Source organism: Castor canadensis, chromosome 15, assembly GCF_047511655.1.
Source record: "Castor canadensis chromosome 15, mCasCan1.hap1v2, whole genome shotgun sequence".
NCBI lineage: Eukaryota > Metazoa > Chordata > Mammalia > Rodentia > Castoridae > Castor > Castor canadensis.
The window spans coordinates 18568608-18594224 of NC_133400.1; the positions used below are offsets into that span (position 1 = coordinate 18568608).

At 51.6% G+C, this 25617-nt stretch overlaps 2 protein-coding genes and 1 pseudogene across 3 annotated transcripts; 2 read left to right on the forward strand and 1 right to left on the reverse strand.

Annotated features, from left to right (window-relative positions):
• Positions 1-262: 262 nt before the first annotated feature.
• Positions 263-20972, forward strand: Zdhhc1 (zDHHC palmitoyltransferase 1). Of its 2 annotated transcripts, none has more exons than XM_074055841.1 (12): positions 263-550; positions 7889-7935; positions 9293-9535; positions 14148-14323; positions 15929-16030; positions 16416-16540; positions 16641-16799; positions 17015-17127; positions 19810-19925; positions 20130-20223; positions 20341-20419; positions 20523-20972. In XM_074055841.1, the coding sequence occupies exons 2-12, from the start codon at positions 7927-7929 to the stop codon at positions 20798-20800; spliced, it is 1494 nt and encodes a 497-aa protein (XP_073911942.1). In that variant the 5' UTR covers positions 263-550; positions 7889-7926; the 3' UTR covers positions 20801-20972. The 2 variants fall into 2 exon arrangements, with proteins under 2 accessions (XP_073911942.1, XP_020026696.2); XM_020171107.2 differs by having other exon boundaries at positions 19843-19925.
• Positions 6035-6380, reverse strand: LOC109691263 (large ribosomal subunit protein eL33-like; annotated as a pseudogene).
• A 1059-nt stretch (positions 20973-22031) lies between the features above and the next one.
• Positions 22032-25617, forward strand: Tppp3 (tubulin polymerization promoting protein family member 3). Its single transcript, XM_020171155.2, has 4 exons — positions 22032-22188; positions 24497-24690; positions 24806-24959; positions 25072-25617. Exons 2-4 carry the CDS (start codon positions 24503-24505, stop codon positions 25258-25260), a joined length of 531 nt encoding a protein of 176 aa, XP_020026744.1. The 5' UTR covers positions 22032-22188; positions 24497-24502; the 3' UTR covers positions 25261-25617.

Here is a 25617-nt window from a genome sequence, read left to right on the forward strand (position 1 = left end):
AAAAAAAAAAAGAATGTAGGTTGTTTGGGGTTTCCTTTGGTGGTCTCAGGAGAAATTGGATGAGGCTGCAGGGACCAAGTCAAGATTTCAGGAAGACAAACTGCATCAGGGGTGGGGAAAAGTGAGTATCCTCCGAGAATAGGGGGCGAAAATGGGGAAGAGGAGGGTTGGGGCGTCAGGGGGTCCTTGGCAAGCCCCGCCCTGAGCCAGAATACAGGCGCGAAGTGACGCAGCGCGGTTTGGCCGCTGTGGGGCGCCGTAGCCCGCGCTGTTGCCAGGGGAACGGGCCCAGCGCCGGACGAGGCCCAACCCGCCTCGGCCTGGCCGGGCCCGCACAGCCAGCCTGCCCCAGCTGGAGCGGGAGGACTCGCCCGCCAACCTCGGTCCGGGATGGGGCCGCGCTCCGGGACGCCTCTTGTCCCGGGGACCGACCTTGCCGCCGCGACGGTCTGAAGTGCGGCCGCCCGGGGGAGGTTGGACGGCATTGGCGGGGCCGAACCACTGGCTGACCTTGGCCGGGCTGATCTGGTACAGCCGCCGCCACGCGCAGGTGAGGAGCCTCCGCGGCGTTTCTCACCTCGGAGCCTGGCGGGGCTCTGGGCTGGCCTCGGCCTGGAGCCCGCGGCCTGGGCTCCAGGGACCCGGCAGAGCGCGGGGCTTCTTTGTAGAATCCAGTAGGCTCACAGATCTGCATTGAGCGCGCTTGTGCCAGGCTTTGTGCCAGGCGCGGGGCCACGGAGGGCTCAGAGCAGATGGCTTCGGTCGCCAGAACCCACAAAGTATTAAGGAGGGGTTGGGGAGCAGGCGCCAGACACTTGACCAAAGTGATTTCTGGTCAGGTTAAGTGTTCTGGTAATTAAATGGAGGGGGTGGCCAGGGAGGATGTGCCTTAAAAGGTGACTTGGAGATTGGAAAGAAACCAGCAATGTGAGCAGGGGAAGGGTGTTTCTGAAACAGGGAAAAGCAAACGCAGAGGTTTGGAGGCAGCAGAGCACTAGGATGGAACAGAAAGAGAGGCTTTTAACTTCATCCTGGCAGGTGGAGGAAACCACTAAAGAGTTTTGATGAGTTTCAAATTGTGCAAAGCTCTGGCTGCTGTGGGATGTCGGTTGATGGCTATCCTAATTCTGCCAGTTTCGCTGTGTCTCCTAGGACTTAGTCCCTGAGCCTTCATGTCTTCATCTGTGCAAGGGGGGTGTTGTTGCCATGTTGTTTACAAGAGAGAAAGTGAGAGACCATCCATACCTGAGATCAGCAACTAAAGTGATCTATGAGAACAGTTCGAAATGATAGGACCCACCTTACAGTGTTAGGAGGGTTGCATTAAACGAATTCCATGGAAGCACCGAAAGCAGTGCCTGGCCTATAATAATGGCCTTTAAATGCCAGTGATGGTTATTATTGTCATGGAAACACTATAGGAGTGCAGTGATGGAGGCTTGGATTAGGGTGATGGCAGCAGAAATGGTAACAAGTGGCTTCACTTCCTTCACTGAAGGAGAGCTGGATTCAGACAAGGATGAGGGGTGGTCACTGCTTTTGTGGAACTGTTGGTTCACTGAGAGTAAGGTCTGTGAACAGATAATCATCAGGGGATGCAATAAAAGCAACAGTGGTGCTTAATTAGCTAGTTTTTTTTTCTTTTGTTTTTGTTTTTCTTACTTTGTTCTGTTACAACTTTATTCTTAATGACTTTCTTGGTGGGTGTTCCCCAAATTGGCTCCTACAATCCTAGTTCATTTCCTGATTAAAATCAACAGCCCTTGCATCCTTTCATTGGCCTTGTTTCTGCTTCCTGTTGTTCCTTCTTTCTTGTCCCTGTTCCTTGACTAACTTGGTTCTCAGTTTGTAGTGGTTGCTGCAGGAGAATAGCACAGAAATGTTTGCACACCATGTCAACTCAGGCATGATTGAGGTTTCAAGTTTTTCTTGCCATGGCAACTGACTCCACCATACTGTTTACCAGAGAGAAAGTAAGGGCCCAGCCACATCTAAGATCAGTAACTGGAAAAGGCTTTGAGAATGACTTGAAGTTCCAGCTTATTTTCTGGGAATTCTGTGATGTACATACATCCTTTATCAAACGATAGGCACTTCTCAAAAATTTTAAAGTGACTTTTCTGGCACCTATGGAGAATTTTAATAAAGTACTTGAGGGGTGGAGGTGTGGCTCAAGTGGGTACAACGCCTGTCTAGCAAGCACAAAGCCCTGAGCTCAAATCCAGTATTGTACCTACCCCCAATATTTGCCTGTAAAAGTCTCTTATAGACTTTTTGCATTGTAAAACAATATGCACCATGAAGTATTTTCTTTCCACTTCCCCTTTATGTGGTTAAAATTGGAGCATGTTAGATCTCAGAGAAGATTATTTCAAAAGCAGATCCTGGGAGAAAAAAATCGAAAATTTAGAAATACCCATAGAAATTATGGTGTACACTTATAATTCAACCCTGTAATCTCAGCTACTCAGGAAGTGGAGGCAGGGGAATCAAGGTTAGTCCAAGCAAAAACAAAAACAAAAAAGGGCTGGGGGCTTAACTCAAGCGGTAAAGTACTTGTCTAGCTTGCATGAGACCTTGGGTTCAACCCCCAGTGGTGCAAAACCCAAAATAAACAAACAAAATATGGAAGATCTTTCTATAGAAACTGCAAATTCTCTAGAAGAACGAAAAGCTGCTTTTGAGCAAAAATTTTCTGTGGTATGCACCTTCCTTTTGGATCCTGGGGGGGGTCACAGTGCAGGGTCCTGTCCAGCTACTTGGTTGTGCTGCCTGGGGTCTGATTGCAGCTTTGACAAGGCCCCCTAGCAGTGTTAGGAAATTCTGTGGCTCTTCCTAACAGTTCTGAAGCTGAGCAGCTTAGAATTGCTTTCAAGAGTTAAGAAAGTACCTAACTAAAACCAAGCACTCTTGTTACATGGTTATTAGGCAGGAATTCCTGGTTTGTCTAATCTGGAAGTACATTTGGTCCACATGACAGCCCAATGGGACCAGAAGGGCAAGAGGTGACACCCCTCTACTGTTTGACACACATTTTGTGTATGGGGGGGGTCAAACTCAGGGCTTCACTTTCATTGAGATACACTCCAGCTCACTTTTTTTTTTTTTTTAAATCACAGTAAATGTTCAGGATAAAAAAAAAAAGTTCAAACAGGACCAAGGAATGCAGAATAAAAGCAAATCTCCATCTCAACTTCCAGCCTGGGCTTCTAGATCTTCTCAGAAGCAGAAAAACTCTGTCTTCATGTCCATCTTTCTTCTGTGGTTCCAACTTGCGTCTCCCCATCTATGGCTCAGGTTTCTGGGCCTTCCAAGCTATCACTTCATCCCCATCACCTTCTTGTTTGACCCCAGCACCATACCCTCTGAGTTCCTGGTCCTCCCTCGACCACTGTTTTTGTTGTTGAGTTGATTTGAAGTCCTTAGACATCTTGCAGGACTCCAGGGTTGCTCATAGGCTCTCCAGGGCTGGTTCAGTTTGGTTCCTTTGACAGTACCATGCATGAATTTCAGAACAATAATCCTAAAAAAATTTTTTTTTGAGACAGTGTCTTACTGTCTTTCTATGTTGCCCAGGCTGACTTTGACTCTCAGGCTCAGGTGATCTTTTTGTCTCAGCTTCCTGATGTGTGCTACTGGGCCTGACTGCCTAAGTATTTTTTTGTTTATTTGGAGCAGAGGTGGGCAGGAAGTGGATCATTTATGTAATTATTGTACTGTTCATAATGAGAGTTTGAAATGTTAAGATTTTCTTCATTTAACTTAAGTATATAAATTAAGGTAGCCTAATCTTATTTTTAAAATGCTATTTAAGGCTTTTAGCAAGTGGATGTTAAATAGAATAGATTGTTGTCATTCTGGCAATGGCCTTCACCTTGTAGGGACAAAGGAGGGACCTACACAGCCTTTCCATCCTTTTTCAGAAGCCAAACAGGTAGGCAGCACCTACTTGTGGCTGTAACAATCCACGAGGCCCCCTTGCTCTTGTCTTTTCTGTATCTCTGCTAGACTAACTCCATGGTTTGTCCTTTGGAAGCAGAAGAGACATTAAGAAGGTTTTTCCAAGGCCCACATGCCACTCAGCTTACAAAAGATGCAGCTGAGGGCACCAGGTGGGTAGCAGGGAGCTTGTGGGTTTGACCTTCACCCTCTGACCAACTTTTCCCAAAGCACAGGGCTGCTGGGCTTCTGCCTTCCTGGGCAAGTCTCCTATGATGTCCTCTCTTCCCATCCTTTCCCCTCTTGCTCATGCCTTCCTTTTAGAAGCTCTCAAAAACATTCCTCACTGTGTGTAATCTCCTGTTTTAAACTTCCTTAGACTCACTGTGACTCCTTCAGCCATGCCTAAGTGTCCTGACCTGGCTTCCTAGATCTTTGTGATCTCTGCTCTGTAGTTCCTCAGAGCCCATCTCTCACTGGGCCCTACTCCCCCCATGTTCTGTCACCGAATGGCTGGCTCTTGCAAGCACTATCAAAATGCCCATGCACTGTCCTGATGTTACTTTGTGTCTCTCTAAGCCTTAAGAAAGGAAGTCACTTGAGGGCAGGTGCCTGGTCTCATCTGTGTTTACATCCTCAGTACACGTTGGGGGTGGGGCCCTAGTAAGTCCTGCCTGGCCAAAGACTGAATGTACCAGCTGGCCATGTTATTGGGAAGCAGAGCCACACATCTTTCAATCTGGTCTCCCAAAGAAGTACTGAGAGGGAAGGGACAGCCAGAGAAGTCCCTGGGTCTGATGACAGTGCTTGGTCCCATCGTGGGCCTTGGACCCCACCTTGGATACTCTCTGACCTCCCAGCCCTTTAATCAAAATATTTTGAGCCAAAAGAATTTGTGACCACCAATTCCATGAGAGAGAATGTCATCAGTGAAGAGTTAGCTGTCTCAGGTTTTTGAAGCAGACAGCATGCCTCTGGCCGGCTTGGGTGTCTATTCCAGAGTGCTGCCACTGCTTTGAGAGAGTTCTGTTCAACAGCATCATCTCTACATCGAAATCTCAGACAAATGGCACCTCTATGGCCCAAGAATATCCTGATTGGAGTTAGAGCTGCCCCCAGGGCTGTTTGCATCAATACCCTGGCCTGAGATGGTGACTCCTCGTGCCTTAGAAATCTGGGGTACAATAACCGGGTGCCTGTTATTGCCATGCAGAGGGGACACATCAGCCACATGCCTGTTTCTCTCTTTGGAAACTCCCTCAGAGTATAGGACTGTTCAGGTGTGGTGATGTCAAAGGGAATGCCAGGCTGAGATCCAAATTCATAGGTTCCCTTCAAAGTATTTGTCCTGGTGATGGTGTCCCTGGAGAGCCCATTGCAATCCATAGAAATTTGTCCCTGAGTGGTACCATCCAGCTCAACTGTATCTAGGGCTTGACTTGATGACTCTTGACTATTTCCACAAATCAGAGACAAAGATTTGCTCCTCTTGGGACATTCCAAATAAAGGCCCGTTTTTTTGGATCCCCTTTTTCACCTTTAATTGGAGGTGATGAGATTAGAATAACAATCCAGTGGCCTACTTCTTAACAATGTGTTCTTTGGAGATACTCCCTTGAGAACGCAACTTCAGAATTATGTGTGCAGTGGAGGCTGCAGGGCCTCTGAAGGGCCACAGGGCCACTGTGGCTCATTAAGGCCAGCACTGCCTCCAGCTGGGAGAGCTCTAGCCCAAGGAGAAGAGAAATATGTAAGGAGACTGGAGATCTCTTATAGTTCCTACAAAGCAAGACTGCCTGCCAGTGAAAGCCACTGGTGATGAATCATCCAGGAAACAATTGGCTACAAAAGCTGCCATAGAGAGTATGCCCTCTACTGGAGGGGTGTAGAAGCCTCATGGTTACAGGTCTGGTACTGTGGAACTACAGAGTCCACTGAACAACTACTACTACTACTACTACTACTTTCTCCCCTTCTCCTTTTCTTCGTCCTCTCCTCCATCTCCTCCTTTTTCTTCTCCTTCTCTTCCTCCTCCCCCTTCTACTCTCTTCCTCTCCCCTTCTACTTTCTTCCTTCCTCCCTCTCTCCCTCCTTCCTAGTCCCTCCTCCTCTTTTCTTCTTCCCTTGAGGGGTACAGGATTGCACAGATTCTATATCCAATGGCCTTAGCAGGAAGGTTATTTTGGAATTTGGCCTGAACCGTGCCACTGTTTCCATGGGCACAAGTTATCCTGATTGCTCTGATTTTGTTCAATTTGCCATCAGGAGTCACCTTGTTTTTTTGCTTTATACACATAAGCACATCTCTTGTCCAAGTATAATTTGGTTTCATCTCAGGCATAAGCACCTTCAATTTTAAGAAGAGCCGTTTGCTCCCTTTGGTTCCAGAGACCCCGTTTATAGGCAGCAAAAATGACCTTGCACCATAGCCTTCCAGACATACTTATCTTTTAGAAGTCCTGTTCCTAGCAGGCCTCCACAGACTCCAAGATTGCTCCACTGAACTTCTGATTTGTAAACTCACCTTCCAGTGTCTGCTACAAGAAATTGTTCAGGACTTCAAAACAAATCTATGCTTCTAGAGTGCAGATAGATACTTTCAGGGTCACGTGAGGCCTAGCTGGTTGGCCTGTTTGAAGATACCAGTTGTGCACTATCCATGCCAAATATGTAACAGTTATGCCAAAAGATATCTAGATAGCATGATGCATAAGTGCAGAAAATGCTCAAGAATCCACTATGGTAGGAAATATTTTATTCTCAAATTTTTTTTTCTTTTTCCTATAGTTCTGAATGTTACATATTTTTTTCCTGTGGGGTCAAAAGTTACCTAAATATATGATTGCAAGTAGAAAAATAGGGGACAGAAATCAGACAGAAATTGCAATTTTTTTTTTTTCAGAACTGGAGTTTAACTCAGGGCCTATACCTTGAGCCACTCCACCAGCCCTTTTTTGTGATTAGTTTTTTTTGAGACATGGTCTCACAAACTGTTTTCCCAGGCTAGCTTTGAACCTTGATCCTCTTGATGTCTGCCTCCTGAGTAGCTAGGATTACAGGTGTGAGCCACCAGCTCCCGGCTGCAATTGGTTTAAAAAAAAAAAAAGTAAATTTCTTATTGACACTACTAAATCATGTTTGTAGCATTTTAATCTTACAGTAGATTCCATCTACTCACTATACTTTTCTGAGTTGGCCCCTGGGCAAGTACATGTTTTTAATATTATCTGTCTGCTCTGTTGTTCCTGTAAAAACATTTTTTTCTAAGTTGAAAAAAACAGAAAGCAACTTCAACCAACTGCATCACTTTATATATAAACCTTGTAGACTATCAGACACAGTAGCCACAGCCTAAAGATAAGAGACAAACCAGAATGCTGTTTGAGAATAATTACAACATCTCCTATTTAGTGACCATTTCCATGTCAGGGATTTGCCTCCAGTGTCACTGATCTATCTTCCACTCTAGAGGACATGCCACCCCCATTTTTCAGATGCGGAAACTCACTAGTAAGTAAGTGCAGAGACAAAGCCAAACCTAGACCTGTTTCCTCTGAAGCTAGGGTTCTTTTTCTCTTGTGTGGCTTCTTTTTAAAGACAGGGAAAGTGACCAGAAAACACCACTTGAATCTCTGGGAGAAAACTGGGGTCCCTTCATTTAGCTTTGAGATGAGACTACTCAGAGGTGACTTCAAACACTGCCAAGATTGGCCTGCAAGAGGAGCCTTGGGTGGGCTGCAGGGTAGAGTGTCTAAGAGTAAATGTAGCTGGGTGACAGACAGTGGATAGAGGGAGTGGGAGTGGAGAATGTGTCATTGATTGGGTGACCCATTGTTGGATATAACTGTGTGGAATGGGGGCTGCTTCAGGGCAGGGCAGAGTGAGCCAGATGGCTTCAGGGGGCCAGGATTTCATACATTTACTTTGCCCACATTTCCTTTTATTTCAGATGTTTTCAAGTCAGCAAACATTCACTGAGCATCTACTATGTACAAGGTACAGTTCTGCATGCTTGAGGGAGGAGACATGGGGACACAGGCAAATGAATCACAGCATGTTTACTGCATTTCAGTGAAACTAGCATAACAGAGGGGTGGACATGGGGATGGTAAAGTGTTCCAAATGTCAAAGTGACTGTCCCAGCAAGGACTGAGCACAGAGACCCCTGACTGCAGAAAAATTTCATAGATGAGGGGATGCTTGTAGTGGGCTCTGAAAACCCATGTGTATTTTGTTGGGCTATGGAGTAAGTATATGCTCCAGGCAAATGTGTTGAGATGGGGCCTGCTGTGCCTTTTTTGCTTAGTCAGATTGCTGGCCTATGGGCAAGGGCTTCTGAAACCAGGCCAGGGTTTTGTTCCTAGCTCCTGGTCTTCCAACCAAGAGCCTAGAACTGGTCTGTGTCCCCAGGTGTGATGCCCCTGGCATCTTCTTAGGCCCAGAAGATACTGGGGATAGAGAGTTCTTCCTCCAGTAAGGACAAGCCCATCCCTTCTTGCCTGCTGTATATGCTTGGTAATCAGGCCAATTATTGGGCTGAAGGGAGGCCAGGTTGGAGGTTGCTGCCATCTGGTGGTCTGACTCTTGCCAAAGCTGGCCTTTTCTTGAGCTCCCTCAAGCAACTCAAAGGGACATTAGGTCACCTTTCTAGGTGAATTTGTATACCAGGCCCAGATTTCCTTAGAGAAACATGGTCATTTCTGCTTCTGGAAGGAACCAAAGAAGACTCCTCTCCTGTCTGTGTGCTGGCTCATCCCTGGCCAAGAAGCCTCAAGCAGTTTTTCTGAAGCATGGGGGAGAGGTTCTGGGTCCCTGCTCCTAAAGGGATTATGTGTCTGCCAAGCGGCTGGGGCCAGATCCCCATTTTTAACGCCCCCCCTTCCCCCGTTTCCCTTAGCAGAGGATAAGGGACCCACTCTGACACTTGCATTTGGATCTCAGGACGGAGGTGACTAATCCTAACAGAATCAGAATGTGTTCTCATTTCTTTGGCCCTAGCCTGATATTGTTACCAGATGAGAACATGTCTTATTGGGTTTCACTTTGATGGCTGTGGAGATTGAGTATCAGGCAACCGTACTGTGTCCTGAATAATCCTAGACCTTTCTCCCTTGTTCTGGCTGGGCTGAGGCCAGAGCTTTCTTTGGGGCTTTGGGACAGCTCTCCGCTACCCACTCTCCCTCCCCACACTGACCATGTCTGTTGGACTAGGATCCCAGACTGCCCTGCAGATTACTGGGAAGTGGCTTTATGTCCCAGCTGCTCCTGCTAAATCCTGGATGCAGGCATGGGGCCCTGGGCTCCCACTGCAGCCTCCTAAGGCTAATGATCTCTACTTTTTCTCCCTCTGGAGATGAACATCTGCAACAAGCCCTCCAACAAGACAGCCCCTGAGAAGAGTGTGTGGACGGCACCTGCACAGGCCAGCAGACCCTCCCCAGAGCTGCAGGGACAGAAGTCCCGCCGAAATGGGTGGAGCTGGCCTCCTCACCCACTCCAGATTGTGGCCTGGCTGCTGTACCTCTTCTTCGCTGTGATTGGCTTTGGGGTCCTTGTTCCCCTCCTGCCTCACCACTGGGTGCCTGCTGGCTATGCTGTATCCTTGGGAAAGTGGGGCTGGTGCATGAAAGAGTGGGGACCTTGGATAGATGGAAGGCAGAGGCCTGAAGCAGGGCTCAGAGCCTCAGAAAGCACAGGGTGGGGTAGAGCAGGGTGGGCCCACCTTCTTCTCTTCCTGGCCTGCAGCCCCCACCTGACTTCTCTTCTGAGAGGGCTATTGGACAGCTTAAAGTACCTCGGAGAGTCGAAGACCCGTGCAAAGGGGATCTTACCACAGAAGCAAACAGAGAAGGGTCCTGATTACTAAAGAATCAGTAAATTGAGGAGTAATTATTCCATTTGTGAAAGAATTTGTCACAGTGGAATTCTTTCACAGAGTAAATTTCCTGGTACATGTAAAATGTGGTTTTATTTACAGACAGATCATACAATGCCCAGAACTGTTTATAAGAGTGCTAGTTTTCTTCTTCTTCTTTTTTTTTTTTTTGTGGGATTGGAGTTTGAACTCAGGACTCTTTATCACTTGAGCCACACCTTCAATCCATTTTGCTCTGATTATTTTGGAGATGGGGGGGGTGTCTCATGAACTATTTGCCCAAGCTGGCCTTGAACTGCAATCCTCCTGATCTCAGCCTCCCAAGTAGCTAGTATTACAGGCATGAGCCACTGTGCTAAGCACACTGATTTTTTTTTTTTTAAATCAGACCATTTTAGGATGGGGCTAAATGTGACAAGAGATGGCATAGAGATGCCCTTATAAGCACCTGGGAACAGTGACAAACATGGACTTGCCTGAGCCTAATGGTGTGATTTCCCAGTTCTGCCTATAACTCCCAGGAGCAGAGGATGTGGCTGCAAGGCCAGAGGCCTGAAGGCAGCAGGTCTTTGTGTGCCCCTGTCCAGAATTCTATGAGAGTGTCTTGGCAGGTGCTTCATGAAGATTCCTGGGGGAAGGGAGACAGGGGTAAGCTTGAGAGCCCAGGGCATAGAGTCGGCAGCTAAGCATGGTCCCAGCTCAACCCCTTCAGGGCTACACATGAATGAGCAGCTTTTCCAGCTCTCTAAGTCTCAGTCTCCTCCATCTGGTGGGAATGGTTTTTGCTTGCTTCCCTGGGGGAAGGGACTCTAAAGAAGGCTATCATCCTCAGATACCAGCAGTGTCACTTGAGGGGCTTCCTGGTTCACTAGAGCCCAGGGCCTAGCCAAAAACAGCTCTATGGAAAGTCTTTTCCTTAGGTAACCGACAGGCCATAGTACAATTAAACAGAATGCTTGATGGGACACTCCTCCTGTGACCTGGAGTGGTTTTGTCCTTTACTTGGAATTACCTGGATTTCTGCCATCAAGGTACCTGGGAAACCAGATTAATAACTACATGGTTTGGAGTAGGTAGTATCAGAGAAAATAACATTTATTGAGCACTTACATGTGTCAGTCAAGGAAGATAATCTCTCCATTTTATTAATGAAGAAATGGGCTCAGATAGGACTTTCTAAGGTCACATAGCTGGTGCCCAGTGAGGCTAGAAGTGCTGCTTAGGTAACCCTTAGACTGAGGAAATGAGATGGTTTGAGGACTTGGTCTTCCCCACATTCATTGTCCATCACTTTGGGCCATGTGGAGGTCTGGCACCCTGACCAGGGCTATGTGGCTCCATCAAAGTCTTTTCCTTTCTGTAGGTTCTTTCAGGGTCCCTGAAGAATGAGGTGGGATAATGGTGTGTTCCAGGTCCCTGGAACTAGCCTGGGCCGTAGGGATGGAAAGATGAACTCTGGGTGCTCAGTGGAAAGCTGGTAGTTTGGACATGGTGGTAATACTCCATGGTAAGTGTAGGGTAGGGGTTCAGACAGAAGACTGTGGGAACAGAAGGAGGCCATCTATAGCAGTGTCACACCTGCTGCTTCCAGCTCCCCTTTTTCCCTTGACTTTGTTTCTCCCCACCTTGTCTCTCTTGGCTCCTCCCCTTTCCTCCACTGCTGATAACAATTAGGTAGGCCTCAAGTCTTATTGATTTAACCTCCTTAATAGCTATCAGTTTTGCCCCTTTCCTTTCCCACTGCCATCTGCCTTTCTGATCTAGATGGGCATTTAGTTTCCAAGTAACTTTCCTCTGTGCACCCTCACTCCTAGCCATCTGCATCCCTGTAGCCAGAGTAGCTTTCCAAAAACCCTAAATTTGGGTTACTGTAGCTTAAGCAGTAGAGCACCTACCTAGTAAGCACCAAGTCCTGAGTTCAAACCCCAGTACCACCAAATATCAAACCAAAATAAAAATCCTAAATCTGGATAATGTTTTACCAGCTCAAAACCCTGTAGTGGCTTCTTCTACCTCAAGGAATGAGGTTCAAGGCTCTCCCCATCTGGACTCTGCCTGTCTGCCCCGCTTCCTCTTATGTTATCCCCATTCTCTGTTTCAACACACCAGTCTCTGCCTGGAAGCCGTTTGTCATTCTCTCTATCCCCACACCCAGCTGAGTCAGAAGCCAAAAACTATCAGCTTATGGACCAATCTGGCCTGCAAATTTTGTAAAATTTGAGGGGTAATTAACATACAAAGTGAACAGATCTCCTCTACAGATATATTTTGAAAATTGTTTATTTCTTTAACATTTAAACATTGAAAGAGATCTCACATCAAAGCCTGATTTCTAGTTCCTTTTTTTTTTTTTTTTTTTGCAGGACTGGAGTTTGAACTCAGGGCTTACAAAGCAGGTGTTCTACCACTTGAACCACACCTCCAGTCCATTTTGCCCTGGTTATTTTGGAGATGGAGCCTTAACAAACTATTTGCCTAGGCTGGCCTTATACCACGATCTTCCCAATTTCACCCTCTCAAGTAGCTAGGATTACAGGCATGAGCCACCAGCACCTGGCTTCTAGTTCATTTTGACAAGCTGGAATTTGGCAGCATGGTTCCCCACTCTTGTACAGTAGTCATGAACCGGGATCACACATCAGCTACCCCTCTGGTTGGTACCTTGTGTGTTCTGAGTACATACAGTATCCAGCTTGGCCTCCTTTCTACTACATGACCTGCCAGAGCCCTGTTAACCATTCCCATCCAAGTCTCAGCGGAGATGACAACTTCCTCAGAGAAGCCTTCCCAACCCCTTCAGTATAGATGAGGTTGGTCAGTTACAAACTTGAATACTACCATGAGTTGCCTCTTTGTAATTAGCCTGTTATTTGATTAATATCTCTATTTTCCACCAGACTGTAGGCTTCTTGGGGTTAGGGACCAAGTCTTCCATATTCCTCAGTGCCTGGTCCAAAGAAAGACCTCAGTAAATAGTCAAAAACATGAACCAGTGGGTGGGTGGGATAAGAGTAGGAACAAGCAGAAGCTAAATGTTTGCCCACATTGAGTGTCTAAGAGAGGCTGGGATGGAGATACAGTAGCTGGTGGTACAAGAGGGGTTTAGGAGGAGCCCAGAGCAAAAGGAGCCTTGACTCTGAGCTGAGGCATAAACTTCAACTGGAGAGCCATTGAAAGTCACTGTAGGGGTTTAAGCAGGGAAGGCCTTAGGTTTAAACTTTGTAAAACTCACTCCTCAGCCATGTGGGGGGTGGACTCCAGGGAACACACACTAAATGGGCAGAGTCAGAGGCTCTCAGGTGACCCAGGCAGGAGGTGAAGGCCTGACTGGTGGCAGTGGACATAGGGATAGAGAAGTCAGTGGTGGCTACAGGTTTGTCTTTTAGGTATGGTACAGCACATTAGGGCAGAGCCTGGCTCATGCAGACATACAGAGCAGTTTGGTTGCTGGAAATGGGAAGGAAAGGATGTTGAACAGTTGATGGGTGAAGGATGAAGGGTAAATGATGGATGGGGGCCTGATGATGGAGGAATGATGTCTGCCTGGCTAGCAAGAGGATGGATGGAAGGAGGATGAGAGGACAGATGGCTGCTTGGGTGGAATCTAAGGGTGAATTTTTACACAGACTATGCAGCAAGTTGTCAGCATACTCATCCCCTGCGTTTGGCTCAGTACTGAGCACCTAGGTCCTAGAAGAACTTTGTTTCAGCTTCAGGAGTTAGTCGTGCTGCGTATGGCTAGGCCCTGAAAATGTCAGGCCATTGCAGACACTCAGTTCAGAGCTCCAAGTGCCTGGACTCCAGGTAGGGGAGGTAGTGGATGAGCTCTTGTCTGTGAGTGATTCTCCATCTGGCCCCAGCTGCTGAAAGGGGATGGCTGCTTCCTTCTTGTAGCTGACCTGTGAAAGCAAGACAAACAAGCTCAGAACTTAAACCTCAGTTCCCTAACCTTAGGGGATGATGTCTTTCATTCTCACTTTACCTTCTGGAATCTGAAACCAGAAACTGGCCTGAGGTCAGACCAGCCAGGGCTTGTACCAGGGCTTGTACCACCTGAAATGGTGGGGCCAAGGCCCCATGGTGGTGGCAGCAACAGGCAGTGCTAACTTGTGAGCTTTGTTACCAGATGTCCCTTCTTCCATTTGGTACTCTGGGGTTCATTGAAGAGGGCTGGTGAGGAGGCTCTTTGGGATGGGGGCTGGAGGCAGGAGGGGGCACAGGCAGCCTTTGCACAAAGGGAATTGGCATGGAGGTGAGAAGTTCCGTGCCCACAGAAAGTGGGCAGGGTTCCCACCTGCAGAGTGTGGAGTGAGTCTTTAACCTACTGGGCCAGTGCATGGGTGCCATCTTTGCCTGCCACCTTGTGGTACACCTGACTGCAGTCTCCATTGATCCAGCAGATGCCAACGTGCGGGACAGGAGCTACTCAGGGCCCTTGCCCACCTTCAGCCGCAGCCAGCACGCACATGTCATTGAAGATCTGCACTGTAACCTGTGCGACGTGGATGTGTGAGTGTGTGACTGCGTATGGGCATGTGTATGTTTGAGTGCATGGTATACGTGGGCCATGCGTGTGCCTGTGGGTCTATGGTGGGGTTCAGGGTGGAGAGGGCATGCAAGGGCTTCACAGTTATCCTGATGCCTCAGAACCCTTGTGTTTTACATAGTCAAGAGTCTTGGTGGAATGGCCAGGAACTGTGTCCTTGAGAAGGTGAGGAAAAGGTGATTGGAAGTAGATGAAGAATAAAAAATAGGAAACATTTGGCACTGCTATAACATTTCTAAATGACCAACTCTGCCAGTGGCATTCACCACCTCAAGCACCCAGATAAGGGCAGGAGGAGAGTTAACACTTGAGTAATGCTAAGTACCATGTACAGCCCTCTGCCAGGTGGGCAGCAGCAGCTTTTTACAGAATGGGAAGAGCCCCCATCGCTCAGAAAGCTGGGAGGTAGTCCAAAGTCACATAGCTGCTGAGCATAACTCCAGTTGCCTGGTCCCTGGGCTGATTCTTTGCCCTTCAGTTACCCATAAGTTTGAGGCCTACAGAGGGCTTGTTGCAAGTCACAGTGATAGGGAGGCATGGAGTCAGAATGTGGTGCACCCATCCTCCCCTGTCTGGTTCCAATGCTTCTCTCCTAAGGCACTTCCCTACCCTTGGAGCCTCCCATTCTCCCAGCCTCAGGTGGGGGATGAGAGATGGGGTATGGCCCAAGGCCAGCTCCACACTTGGAATCTGAAGACCCAGTCAGTCTGCTAAAACGGTCTGTCCGCAGTAGGAGAAGCTCACAGCATTGAGGTGCTGAGGACTTGGCAGAAGCCATCCTGTTATTTCCTACATACCAGCCAGCATGTTTCTGAGTGGCTGTGCTGGCAGTTTCATTCCATTGTAGGGTCTGTGTCTGTCCTGTTTTGGGGAAGGGGTCGTACCCTACTCCTCCACACTCCCTTGGGCCTTCGCTGGTGCCTCCTGGGGATGGCCACTTGCATCCTAATACGGCCTTCCCTCACCTGCTCTTTGCCGAGAGTTCGGTTAATGCCCACCCAGATGGCAGTTTACTCCTCTCCTTTTGGCTCCCCCTCCCTTTTTTTTCTTGGTTCCCTTCTGATTAGCCCACACAAACAAATCTTCTTGGAAAAATGCCAGGAAGATTCCTCTAGAATGGCAAGGAAGCCAACCCCAAAGTGGAGCTGTCAGGAAGAACAATGCAGGCCATAGTCCCGGCAGCCTTGCTCTTGTTCCCGGGCCCCACACCAGATCTGGCCTAAGCGCAGGGGTTCTTGCCTAGAAAGGAAGCCCCTTTTCAGTTTTTTATGACCATCACGTAGGTACGCAGTCCCACCGCAAGACCCCACGATGCACCGGCGCCCCCTTTTCGCGCTTCCTCGGTCCAGTCCCTCAGCTCTTTGGAAGCGCCGCCTCTCCCTGGGGTCCCACCCCGCGGGTCCACCAGAGGGCGCGCGCGCTCCTCATCGCGGTGCTCTGGGGTGGTGGTTCCCGGTGTGTAACTGGGCTCGGGGCTGGTGCTGGGGTTGCGAAACTGACTCCGCCGCCTTTGGCGGCCACGAAGAGCGGGATGGGTCGGCCCACCACTCGGTGCATTACGCCCGCAGGAGTGCTCGCTCCAAGCACTGCAGCGCCTGCAACAAGTGCGTGTGCGGCTTCGATCACCACTGCAAGTGGCTCAACAACTGCGTGGGCGAGAGGAACTACCGGTGAGAGCGAGTGGGCGTCTGTGGCCTGGGGATACACGCGGTGGGCCCCGGGTCCTATTGTAGTAGTCTGCTTGTAAGGCAGTGAGGGGACCTGGGCACTGGTGTGCACTCGTATGTGCTGCTCTGAGAGGGTGATGTGTCTGGGGTGAGGGCTGGGACCACTGAGGGCAGGGGTGGGATCTTTCGTCTTGCTGGCCCAGAGTAAGGTGGGGAGACCGAGGGTGGTCTCCTATTTTCAGTTTTGCTCCCTGACTTTGGCTTCTGAGGAACTGGTACCGTGGGGTCAGGGCTGGAGTTCCCCATCCCCACTATGGGTCCCTTTGAGCTACTGGCTCTTACCAAGCTGGAGCGCTGGGGTACTGACAGCTGCACATGGCTGGGCCAGACTCTTTCTACACAGCGTGGCATCTGCTTTACTGGGTGTCTTGCTCCTGGTGCTTGTGGCCACTTATGTCTTCGTGGAGTTCTTTGTCAACCCCATGAGGCTGCGCACCAACCAGCACTTTGAAGGTCAGTTTGGGTTGTAGTCCCACTTCCCTGCCATAACCCTGGGCTTGTTGTGGTTACTGGTCCAGGCCCTGGTTGAGCACTGTCTACCTGTGCCTTGCAGTACTGAAGAATCACACGGATGTGTGGTTTGTGTTCTTGCCCGCTGCCCCTGTGGAGACCCAGGCTCCTGCCATCTTGGCCCTGGCTGCCCTACTTATCCTTCTGGGTTTGCTCTCCACAGCCCTGCTTGGCCACCTGCTCTGCTTCCACATTTATCTCAGTAAGTAGCTACCCCAACACCTGTCTTGCAGGAAGGTACCTCATTGGGCTACAACCTTGAAATCATGACCTTTACCAGTGCTGGCCCTTTGTGGTGGCCTGGTCTCACTCCATGGCATAGTATAGATGGTTTGAGCCTGGTGCTGAGTGCCCTTCCTCCCTTCTGAGCTCCAGGCTCCCCTCTCTACTGCTGAGCCTTCCCTTCCCTCCCACCAGTGTGGCACAAGCTCACTACCTATGAGTACATCGTGCAGCACCGTCCACCACAGGAAGCAAAGGGGGCCCACAAGAAGCTCGAGTCATGTCCCTCCAAGATGCGGCCCATTCAGGTATAGAGATGGCTCAAAAGGCTGAGGGGTGGGATGACTCTGGGTGTGTATATGTGTATTTGTGGGGTGGGGGTTCTGCATCAATTGCCAGTAAGGAGCTGGGTACTGGTTATTCAGTCTCCTAACTACTTGGGAGACTGGGATTGGGAGGATTGAAGTTTGAGGCCAGCCTGGGCAAATAGTTCACGGGAACCTCTCTCCAAAACAACTTGAGCAAAATGGACTAGAGGTGTGGCTCAGTAGAACACCTGCTTTGCAAATGTGAAGCCCTGAACTCAAACCCCAGTCTCATCAAAAAAAAAAAAAAAAGCCAGTAAGGAGACTGGCATGGGAAGCCTGGAATATCCCCTGGGAGTAGGACATGCTGGGGCAGCAGAGCCAGGCCAGTACTAGGTACATGTCCACTAGCACAGCTAGAAGGAGCCCAGCATTTCTGCAACTCCAGGTACATGCCAGTCCAGGCTTCAGGCTTGTGTTGGAGGGAGTGAAACATGAAGTTCTGAAGTACGCAGGTTGAAACTGTAAAAGAGGGATGGAGCAACAACTCAGCCAATGACTGGGTGGTTGGGCTGGAGCTATAAGTTCTCTTCATCAGTAACTTTGACCCCTTGTACCCATTACCCTATTTTATTTTTTGAACAGGTCCGGAGGTAGGTACTTACCAACCTGTCACAGATGAGCACACTGGGGCCTAGAAAAATTAAACAGAAACTGGGTCTGGAAAGAGTTAAGGTCTCCAAAGCAGGAACTGTCCATCCTAGGCTGTGGCCTGGCCAGCCCAGCTGCTTACCAGCCTATCCCCATTCCCACGCCCCATGGCTTCCTGTGGTCAGCAGCTGGGGGTGGAGGTGGTCCAGTCCTCAGAACCCCTAGGGACTGGGAAGGCAGGGGGCCCAGGCAGGCTTTGCTGGGAAGGCCAAGCCCTGACTCCTGAATCCCTATGGTAACTGGACACAAACACAGTCTGGTGGGTCATTAAAAGAGGGTTTGGGACCCTGCCTCTCCCCTTCTCATGGTCAGGCTTAGAGATCTCCTGCCATACCACCCTATACCTGGCCTGGTGTTAGGCACCGGCCTGTGTAAATACAGTGGCAGCCATGCTGGGGAGGACCACTGAGGCTGATAGTGCGGTGTCCAGACTCCAGAGCCTGTGCCTTTGCCCTGCTCAGGCTTTGGGCCAAATTTAATTTCTGTTCTGTCCAGCTACAAATGACTTGATGGAGTCTTTACCCAGTAGGACTGGGTGCTTGTCTCCTTTTACAGAGGAGACTGAGAGGTGCCAAGGTACCATTCAGGAATGGGAAAATGTCTGAAGGTCTCTGAGAGAGTATCCTTAGGGATGGCAGAGGAGAGGAGGGAAGTCTCAGTGGGAACCTCCTGGTGACAATTCCAGCTGGCTAGGGCCTGGCTCCTAGCCCATCCTGGAGCTCAGAATCCCATGGTAGGCTTTGTCACTCTCAACTGGGCTGTGGAGGGAGCTAAGTCCATACTGGAAGGGGAAAGATGAGAGGGAGGATTACCTTCAGGTCTCAGTCTTGGGACTGGCCTCTGACTCCTGACCCTAGGCTCCTCTGCTTAAGTAGGCACCCCCTGCTCACTTTTCTCCAAAGGGTCAGCCTGGCTGGAGGTTGGCCATAGGCCTTTCCTGGGGCCTAGGACTTTGCACCTGTGCAGCCAACTAGTGAGCCAGCTGGGCTCTGTCCCCCAGATCTCCCAGGGCCCCAGCAGGCAGCTCCCCACTCCACCCAGGAGGAATGTGGGAGGGGCCCACTCTAGAGCTGTTGCCCCCAAACACAGGCTTGTTTTAGAGACAGCATTGCTGTTACAGTATCATCTCTGCATTAGTCAGGATGCCTGGGTCTCCATGGAAATGGCAGTGGAGCAGGCGACAGCTGTCTTGGTGCTCCCCACAGCTTGCTGCTCAGGCCCCGCCCCTCACCCTCCCACCACGCCCTTCCCAGGCTGACTCCTGGCTTTTGTTTCCTCACCTGCAGTCCTTGCAGGCATAGCTGGGGGCGCTTGCAGCGGTGCAGGCGTGGTCACTTAAGCCACCTCCCTGCCTTAATACCTTTTTGCTTTTGGGGGTGCAACTGTGGCCCCCAGGTTCATTGTGAGGTTCCTGATGGGGGTTGCAGCACTGTTTGTTCCATCACCCACTGGCTTCCCTTTCCTGGGTAGGAGCAGCAGAGACCCAGAGAACCCAGTCCCTTCCCAGTAGCCTGGGCTGGTACTCTGAGGATGAGGCATACACCCAGAACTACGCTTTGCTGAAGCAGGGGAGCAGCACTCACAATTTCTGGTGCACACCCGGGCCTGTGAGCAGCTGCGTGGTTTCCCCACCAGGGAAAGAATTGGTTCAGAGGCTGGAGCCTTGGAATGGGGCTGGGAGCAGGAGAAGGCTTCTCTGAGCGCCTTTCCCTACAAGCCAGCTGGCTGGGCAGTTTTAGTCTGGTATTGGACCCATGGGGCCACAGCTTCTTCCTGTAGGTGGACTTTGAGTAGATGAAGTAAGACCTGGGGATGGAGTAAAATCTAGAAGTAGGTGTTTTAAGCCTCATCCTACAAAGAGGAAGAGAGCCCTAGATGGGTGAGGCCTGTGACCTCCCACAGAGGCCAGTGAGAGCCAGTGTTGTTCAGGACTGGGTGGGCCCAGGTCTCAGAAGGCCCTGGATCCACACCTAGCCTTCCAGCCTGCTTGACCCCCACCTTTCCCAGGAGATGGAATTCTACATGAGGACCTTCAGTCATGTGCGCCCAGAGCCCCCTGGCCAGGCCAGGCCAGCAGCAGTAAACACCAAGTGAGTGTCACCTGGATATCTTCCATTAGCATGGCAGGGCCATGGGAGGTGGGCAGAAGACCTAGGCTAAGGTCAAAGTATGGGTCTGACTGCAGCCCAGCAATGCTTTGGATGGATCAGTGCCTCTGCTAAGAAGGGACCTTCAGTGAGGAGGGATGTATTTGGAGAACAGCACCTAGAAATTGCCTTCTTGTTTTCCCTCAGCCCCTCCCAGTTTCTTGCCACCCAAGACCAAGTGCAGCCTCCACGGGCCTCCTCCCCAGACACTCTTGCCCTGCCTCCCCAGATCCGACCCCAGGTAGGAGGACTGGCTTGATTCTCTGCCCAGTGTTGGGAGAAGGCAAAGAAGTCTGCCTTGCTGCACACTTTGCTGCTTCTGGGGAAGTGGCCCTCATACTCCCCTCTGTCTCTGCAGAAAAAGAGGAAGCGGCGTTTGTATAAGTTGCCAAGGTCTGGGATCTTGAGCCGGGAGTCTCCGCTGCCTAGGCTTCGGGGTGAGCGCCCATCCTTGTCTGGGTCCCACTTCAGGAGCTCGGAGGGAGGGAAAGACATCCTCAAGCGGCAGCTCCTGGTCTCAAGTTTTCCTCCACTGTGCAGGGCCCCGGGCCCCAGGCCGCAGCTCCAGCTCCTCGATCGATTCCGCCAGCTCTGTGCACGCCGCTGGCGCTGCAGGCGCCTACCACTCGGCATTAGCCGAGTCCGTGGACGAGATTCCAGTGGCGCAGACGCGCCTGGGCAGCGCCGCCCTGGGCGCTCTGGGGAGCAGGGGCAGAGAGTCTGGCTTGGCGCTGCAGGCGCGTGCGCCTGCTATTTTCGTGAGCCAGAGCAGCGGTGAGCCCGGGACGCCGGGCGGGCGGGAAGGCGGCCTGCCTTAACCGGGCCAAAGAGCGGCCAGCCCGATTCTCTATGCAACACCCCCACCCTCGCCGCACCGAGTGCACTTTAAGGGCCCCACGGCCGGCGGGATCGGCCCTCCTCGTCCACGATTCAGCAATATCCGCCCCACCGGCCCTGATGCTCTAATAAAATTTTTTATGCTTTTGCGGATTTAGTGCTTACTTTCTTAATGGCATTCTGGGAGTGGAACCATTGTCTGTCTCGGGGCAGAGGGTGGGGTGGATCCCTATATCAGCAGGTGGCTGTCGCTGCCCGGATTGTCATTTGGAGATGCACGAGGACCCATGGTGCTCAGTAAGGGGCTTGTGTTTAGAAAAGGCCCTGGAAAGCTCCTCGAAGGAGGTTTTCTTTTCTGAAATGGTCTCATTATGTAGCGCAGACTGGCCTTGAACTCTCGATCTTCCTGCTTCAAGCCCCGTCTCCCCCGTGCTGGGTTTACAGGCGTGCACCCACGCCGTTAGGTTATTTATTTTTTTCTGATTTAAAATTTTCAATAAAAAAGCGAAAGTATGTAATGCAACAACTGTTCAAATTTCCAAATCTAAACAGGTTATTTTTCTTAAAGATAGAATTTGCACTTGGAGACTGAGGGGGAGGCAGGCAGCGGGAGGAAGCGAGGTGGAAATGGAAGGAGGCCGCCGACCCCTGGGATCCAAGAGCTTTCTCCCCGCCTCAGGATTGCAGTCTGAACACCCGCGTTCTAGGTGCAGCATTCTAGGGCTAGGCAAGCGTGATTTGCTCATTGTTCTTTCCTCCACCACTGCTCGGATCTTGTCCCTGCTCGGAAGAACGTGGATTTGAGTTTGGGGATACCACACGTTCAGTGGTAGCTGTGGTCTTCAGTCAGCTGTAGATTGTCACTGAAGGAGGAGACCGTCACTGTAGCTCCCAAACGGCCTCTGGTTGGCGCTCTGGAAAGCTGTATCGCCCCTAGAGGTTGGGGGCCCACTTGAATTTTGGGGGGCTATTTTCCCGTCAGGGGGCTCTTGAGGGACGTCTAGAAATGTAGAGGGCTGTTGTCACAGTGCGAAGCCCGCGGAGCTGCGGGGGAGGGGCGGGATACGGCTGGAGCTCGAGCTCCGCGGGCGCAGAGCCTGGAGCGCCAAGAGGGCGGTGTCTGGTGGGCGGAGACAGCGTGACCTTGGTCATTCTCCCGCCGAGACAGCTTCGGGGGTGGGACTCGCTGTCTCTATGGAGACCGAGAAACAGGGGATAATATTGCGGAGCCGCCCAGGCTGCAGTCCCACCCGGGAGCCGGCAGGGAGCGGAGCTGCGGAGCCGCCTGGTCTCTCGCATTTGTCGGTCCATTCTGGTGTCCTGTCCATCCGATCGCGCGCTGCAGGAGCAGCCACGAGATAGAAAGCCGGTAGGAGACCCGGACGCCGACCACCCTAACCAGTATCTTGCGCAAGGAGGGGTGGGTGGGAGCGGCCTGAAGGGTTTCCTAACTCTGGACGGATTAGGACACCAGCTGAGCGGCCCTGCCTTGGCCCCAAGCGTTCCACCCCCCAGCCCCCACTTCCTTACTCGCTGATTGATGACTCCAGCTGTCCCAGCGGGAGCGGTCGGGTGGCCCCAGTTCAGGGGCGTGGCCACTCCATCCAAGGCCTGCAGACCCCGGGACCACAGCCTGTGATTCTGCTCCACCTGAACAAGCCCCGCGCTTACCAATAATCCATCTTCCCACAGACAGGAGTGGGCACTGCATGCAGGATCCTCCCAGGCTCTCGGGACGAGCGTCCTGGGTCACACAAGCTTCCCTGGACATTATTACCCTTGGGAACCAATTGTAGGGCTTTGGGTCCCTGCTGGGCGGTTGCTCCTGGAGAGAGGGGAGGAGAGTGAAGTACCACTAGGCTGTGGTTCCTACAGTGTAGGGACTCTGGGAGTTCAGTCCCAGAAACTTCATTAAAGATGAGCCCATGTGGTCACTAGGAAGGGGCTTTCAGTGTCAAGACCAGTGTGGTGGAAGAAGGGGAAGCTGGGCAGAGGCTCTTGCTGTGGTCACTGGAGGTTCTGAATAAGAGGCCAAGCTAAAGATGGTGACGGAGACTGAGGGTGTGGTCAGTAGGCTGCAGTGGTAGTGTGCGGTCAGGGGGTCTCAACATAGTGCCTGGGAACCTGGAAATGCCACTGTGTGGGTTAGGGTTAGGGTTGTCATGTGAACAAAAGGTTGTGAATGAGGGGGTCTGGTTGCTGAGTCTGTGGTCAGGGGGTCTTGCAGGGTATGGATGGGGAGGTTGCAGTAGGGGTTGCAGGGGTTGCAGGGAGGCCTAGTACAGGACTGGGTTTGGTGGAGGGAGTTTCAGGGCTGAGGCTGAGGGTGTGGCCAGGGAACTGCAGTGGAGGGCTATGGGTGTGTGGAACACTTTAGTGCATACTGGGGTGGGGGTCTCAGTGCAGCCCGTTAGTCTGTGGTGGTGTGGAAGCTGAGGGAAGGGTCAGGCCCTGTCCCAGGGCTGTGAGTATGGATGGAGGAGGCCGCAGTGCAGAGCTGCAGGTGTGGTCAGGGGTCTAGGCTGAGGGTGTGGAGAGCCAGGGCTGAGTGCATGAGTTGTGGGGATGTGGACCAATACGGCTGTGCTCAGGGTGTGGCAAAGGGACCTTGATGGAGGGCTGAGGCGTAGACAGGAGGATGGGTGCTTTAGGGGAGAATCATGCACCAAGGCCATGGTCCCACTTGGCAATATGGGGGGACTTCTGGGGGCTGGTTACTTTACACCCCGACTCAGGTTTCCCCCAGTCTCCTGCTCCCTCTAAATACCACACACTGGGAGCTATAGCCCCAATAGGTGGCAAGAGGCCAGGAAGCCACAGTTGTGCCCTAGGCACAGGGAGTGCTGGCATGCCCCACCCGTGGGCCCCTGCTCCCTAGCCCAGCCCAGCCCAGCCCAGCCCAGCCCAGCAGCACTGGGAGCTTCTCTCTGAGCTGCCCTGACACCATCCTGCCCTTAGCAACATTCTCCAAGCAGCACCACCCTCCCTTAGCAACTGTCTCCAGGCTTCACAAACTGTGGCCAGGCCAGCCCCGAGCTCTGCTCCCCTCATGTTTTTGTTTAACAGCAAATAGTAACAAGGCCTGGGCTGGGCCAGCTGCACCCCTGCCTAGAGCTGCACTCCTGCCCTTGCTCCTACTCTTTTCTCAGGCCTGGGCTGGGTCTTGCTGGTTCTTCATGACCCTTACAGAGACACTGTCCTCACTCCATACTTGCCCACCACAGCCTGGCCTGGCACTGACCCAGTTTGGTGTGGCGCTTCCAGAGAGTGGGGGACCTGCCCTGCCACCCTCACTTCCACCCAAAGCAGGCTTTGTGCCAGGATCAGACAAAGCCATGGCCCCAGCTGCTGCCTGCACAGGCTTTCTGGACAGTGCCATTCTGTTCCCAGACTGATGTGTGCATCATGATTTCATCTTCTGAGCCCTACTCAGAGCCAGGCTGGCACTAAGCAACAAGACCTTTCTGCCAAAGGCTCTTCCTTGGGCTCTGGGGGGCCAAGAAGACACTGAGCACTGGCTCCTCTATCCATGGCAGCCAGCTCTGCCTCTGAGGGTCTGTAGCAGAAGTGCTGCCAACTCAGAGCTTGCATATTTTGAGGTGGAGGCAGGGATGTTCTGGGCCTGAGGGAGGGGAGGGTCAGCTTGGCTGAGAGGTGACTCAGGTGGGTCCTCACAGGGTGGCATGGCAGCAAGCACGGATGTGGCTGGGCTGGAGGAGAGCTTCCGCAAATTTGCCATCCATGGCGACCCCAAGGCCAGTGGGCAAGAGATGAATGGCAAGAACTGGGCCAAGCTGTGCAAAGATTGCAAGGTGGCTGACGGAAAGGCTGTGACAGGGACTGACGTTGACATCGTTTTCTCCAAAGTCAAGTGAGCCCTGGGCTGCCCTGCTTTTTATGTTCCCAGAAAGTGGGGAATTGGGGGCTGGAAACAGGGAGGACACTGAGAAGGGGCACTGGCTTCATGATGCCCTTATGCTTGGCAGGGGGAAGTCTGCTCGGGTCATTAACTATGAAGAGTTCAAGAAGGCCCTGGAAGAACTGGCAACCAAGCGGTTCAAGGGGAAAAGCAAGGAAGAGGCCTTTGATGCCATCTGCCAGCTGGTGGCGGGCAAGGAACCAGCCAACTTGGGTGTCACTGTAAGTGCCCCACTGGTCTCAGTGGCCACGGAGGGGAATGTGGGGAATCTCGGCTGGGGGTGGGAAAGGGCCAGGCTCCCTCACAGGTGCCCCTGGGAAACTGTCCAAACAGAAAGCAAAAACAGGGGGTGCTGTGGACCGGCTGACTGACACCAGCAAGTACACTGGCTCCCACAAAGAGCGCTTTGATGAGAGCGGCAAGGGCAAGGGCATCGCTGGACGGCAGGACATCCTGGACGACAGTGGCTATGTGAGTGCCTACAAGAATGCAGGCACTTATGATGCCAAGGTGAAGAAGTGAGGCCTGGGATGGTCCCCAGTGCGGCTGCCCCTGCTGGAGGCTCAGGCCTTGGCTTAAGGGGCACGTGGAGCAAAAAAGCCTGGTCTCCTCCCTGCTGGACCTGCCACCCAGAGCTTCCTGCCCAGCCCCAGGGGGCCGGCCCACCAGGCCTCTGACCCAGACTGCTCTGTGTTCCCTTCCTCCTCCTCTTGCTTCCCTGACTTCTGTCTGGGGACAGTCTCTGCCTATACCCTCACCACCCCTGCCTGGCCCTGGGCATGGCTGACCCCTGTCTGCTTGCCTCATATTTAAGCTGCTGCTCTGGCCAAGTGCCTAATTCTTACCCAGACCTCAATAAAGACACCTTTTGTACCAGTA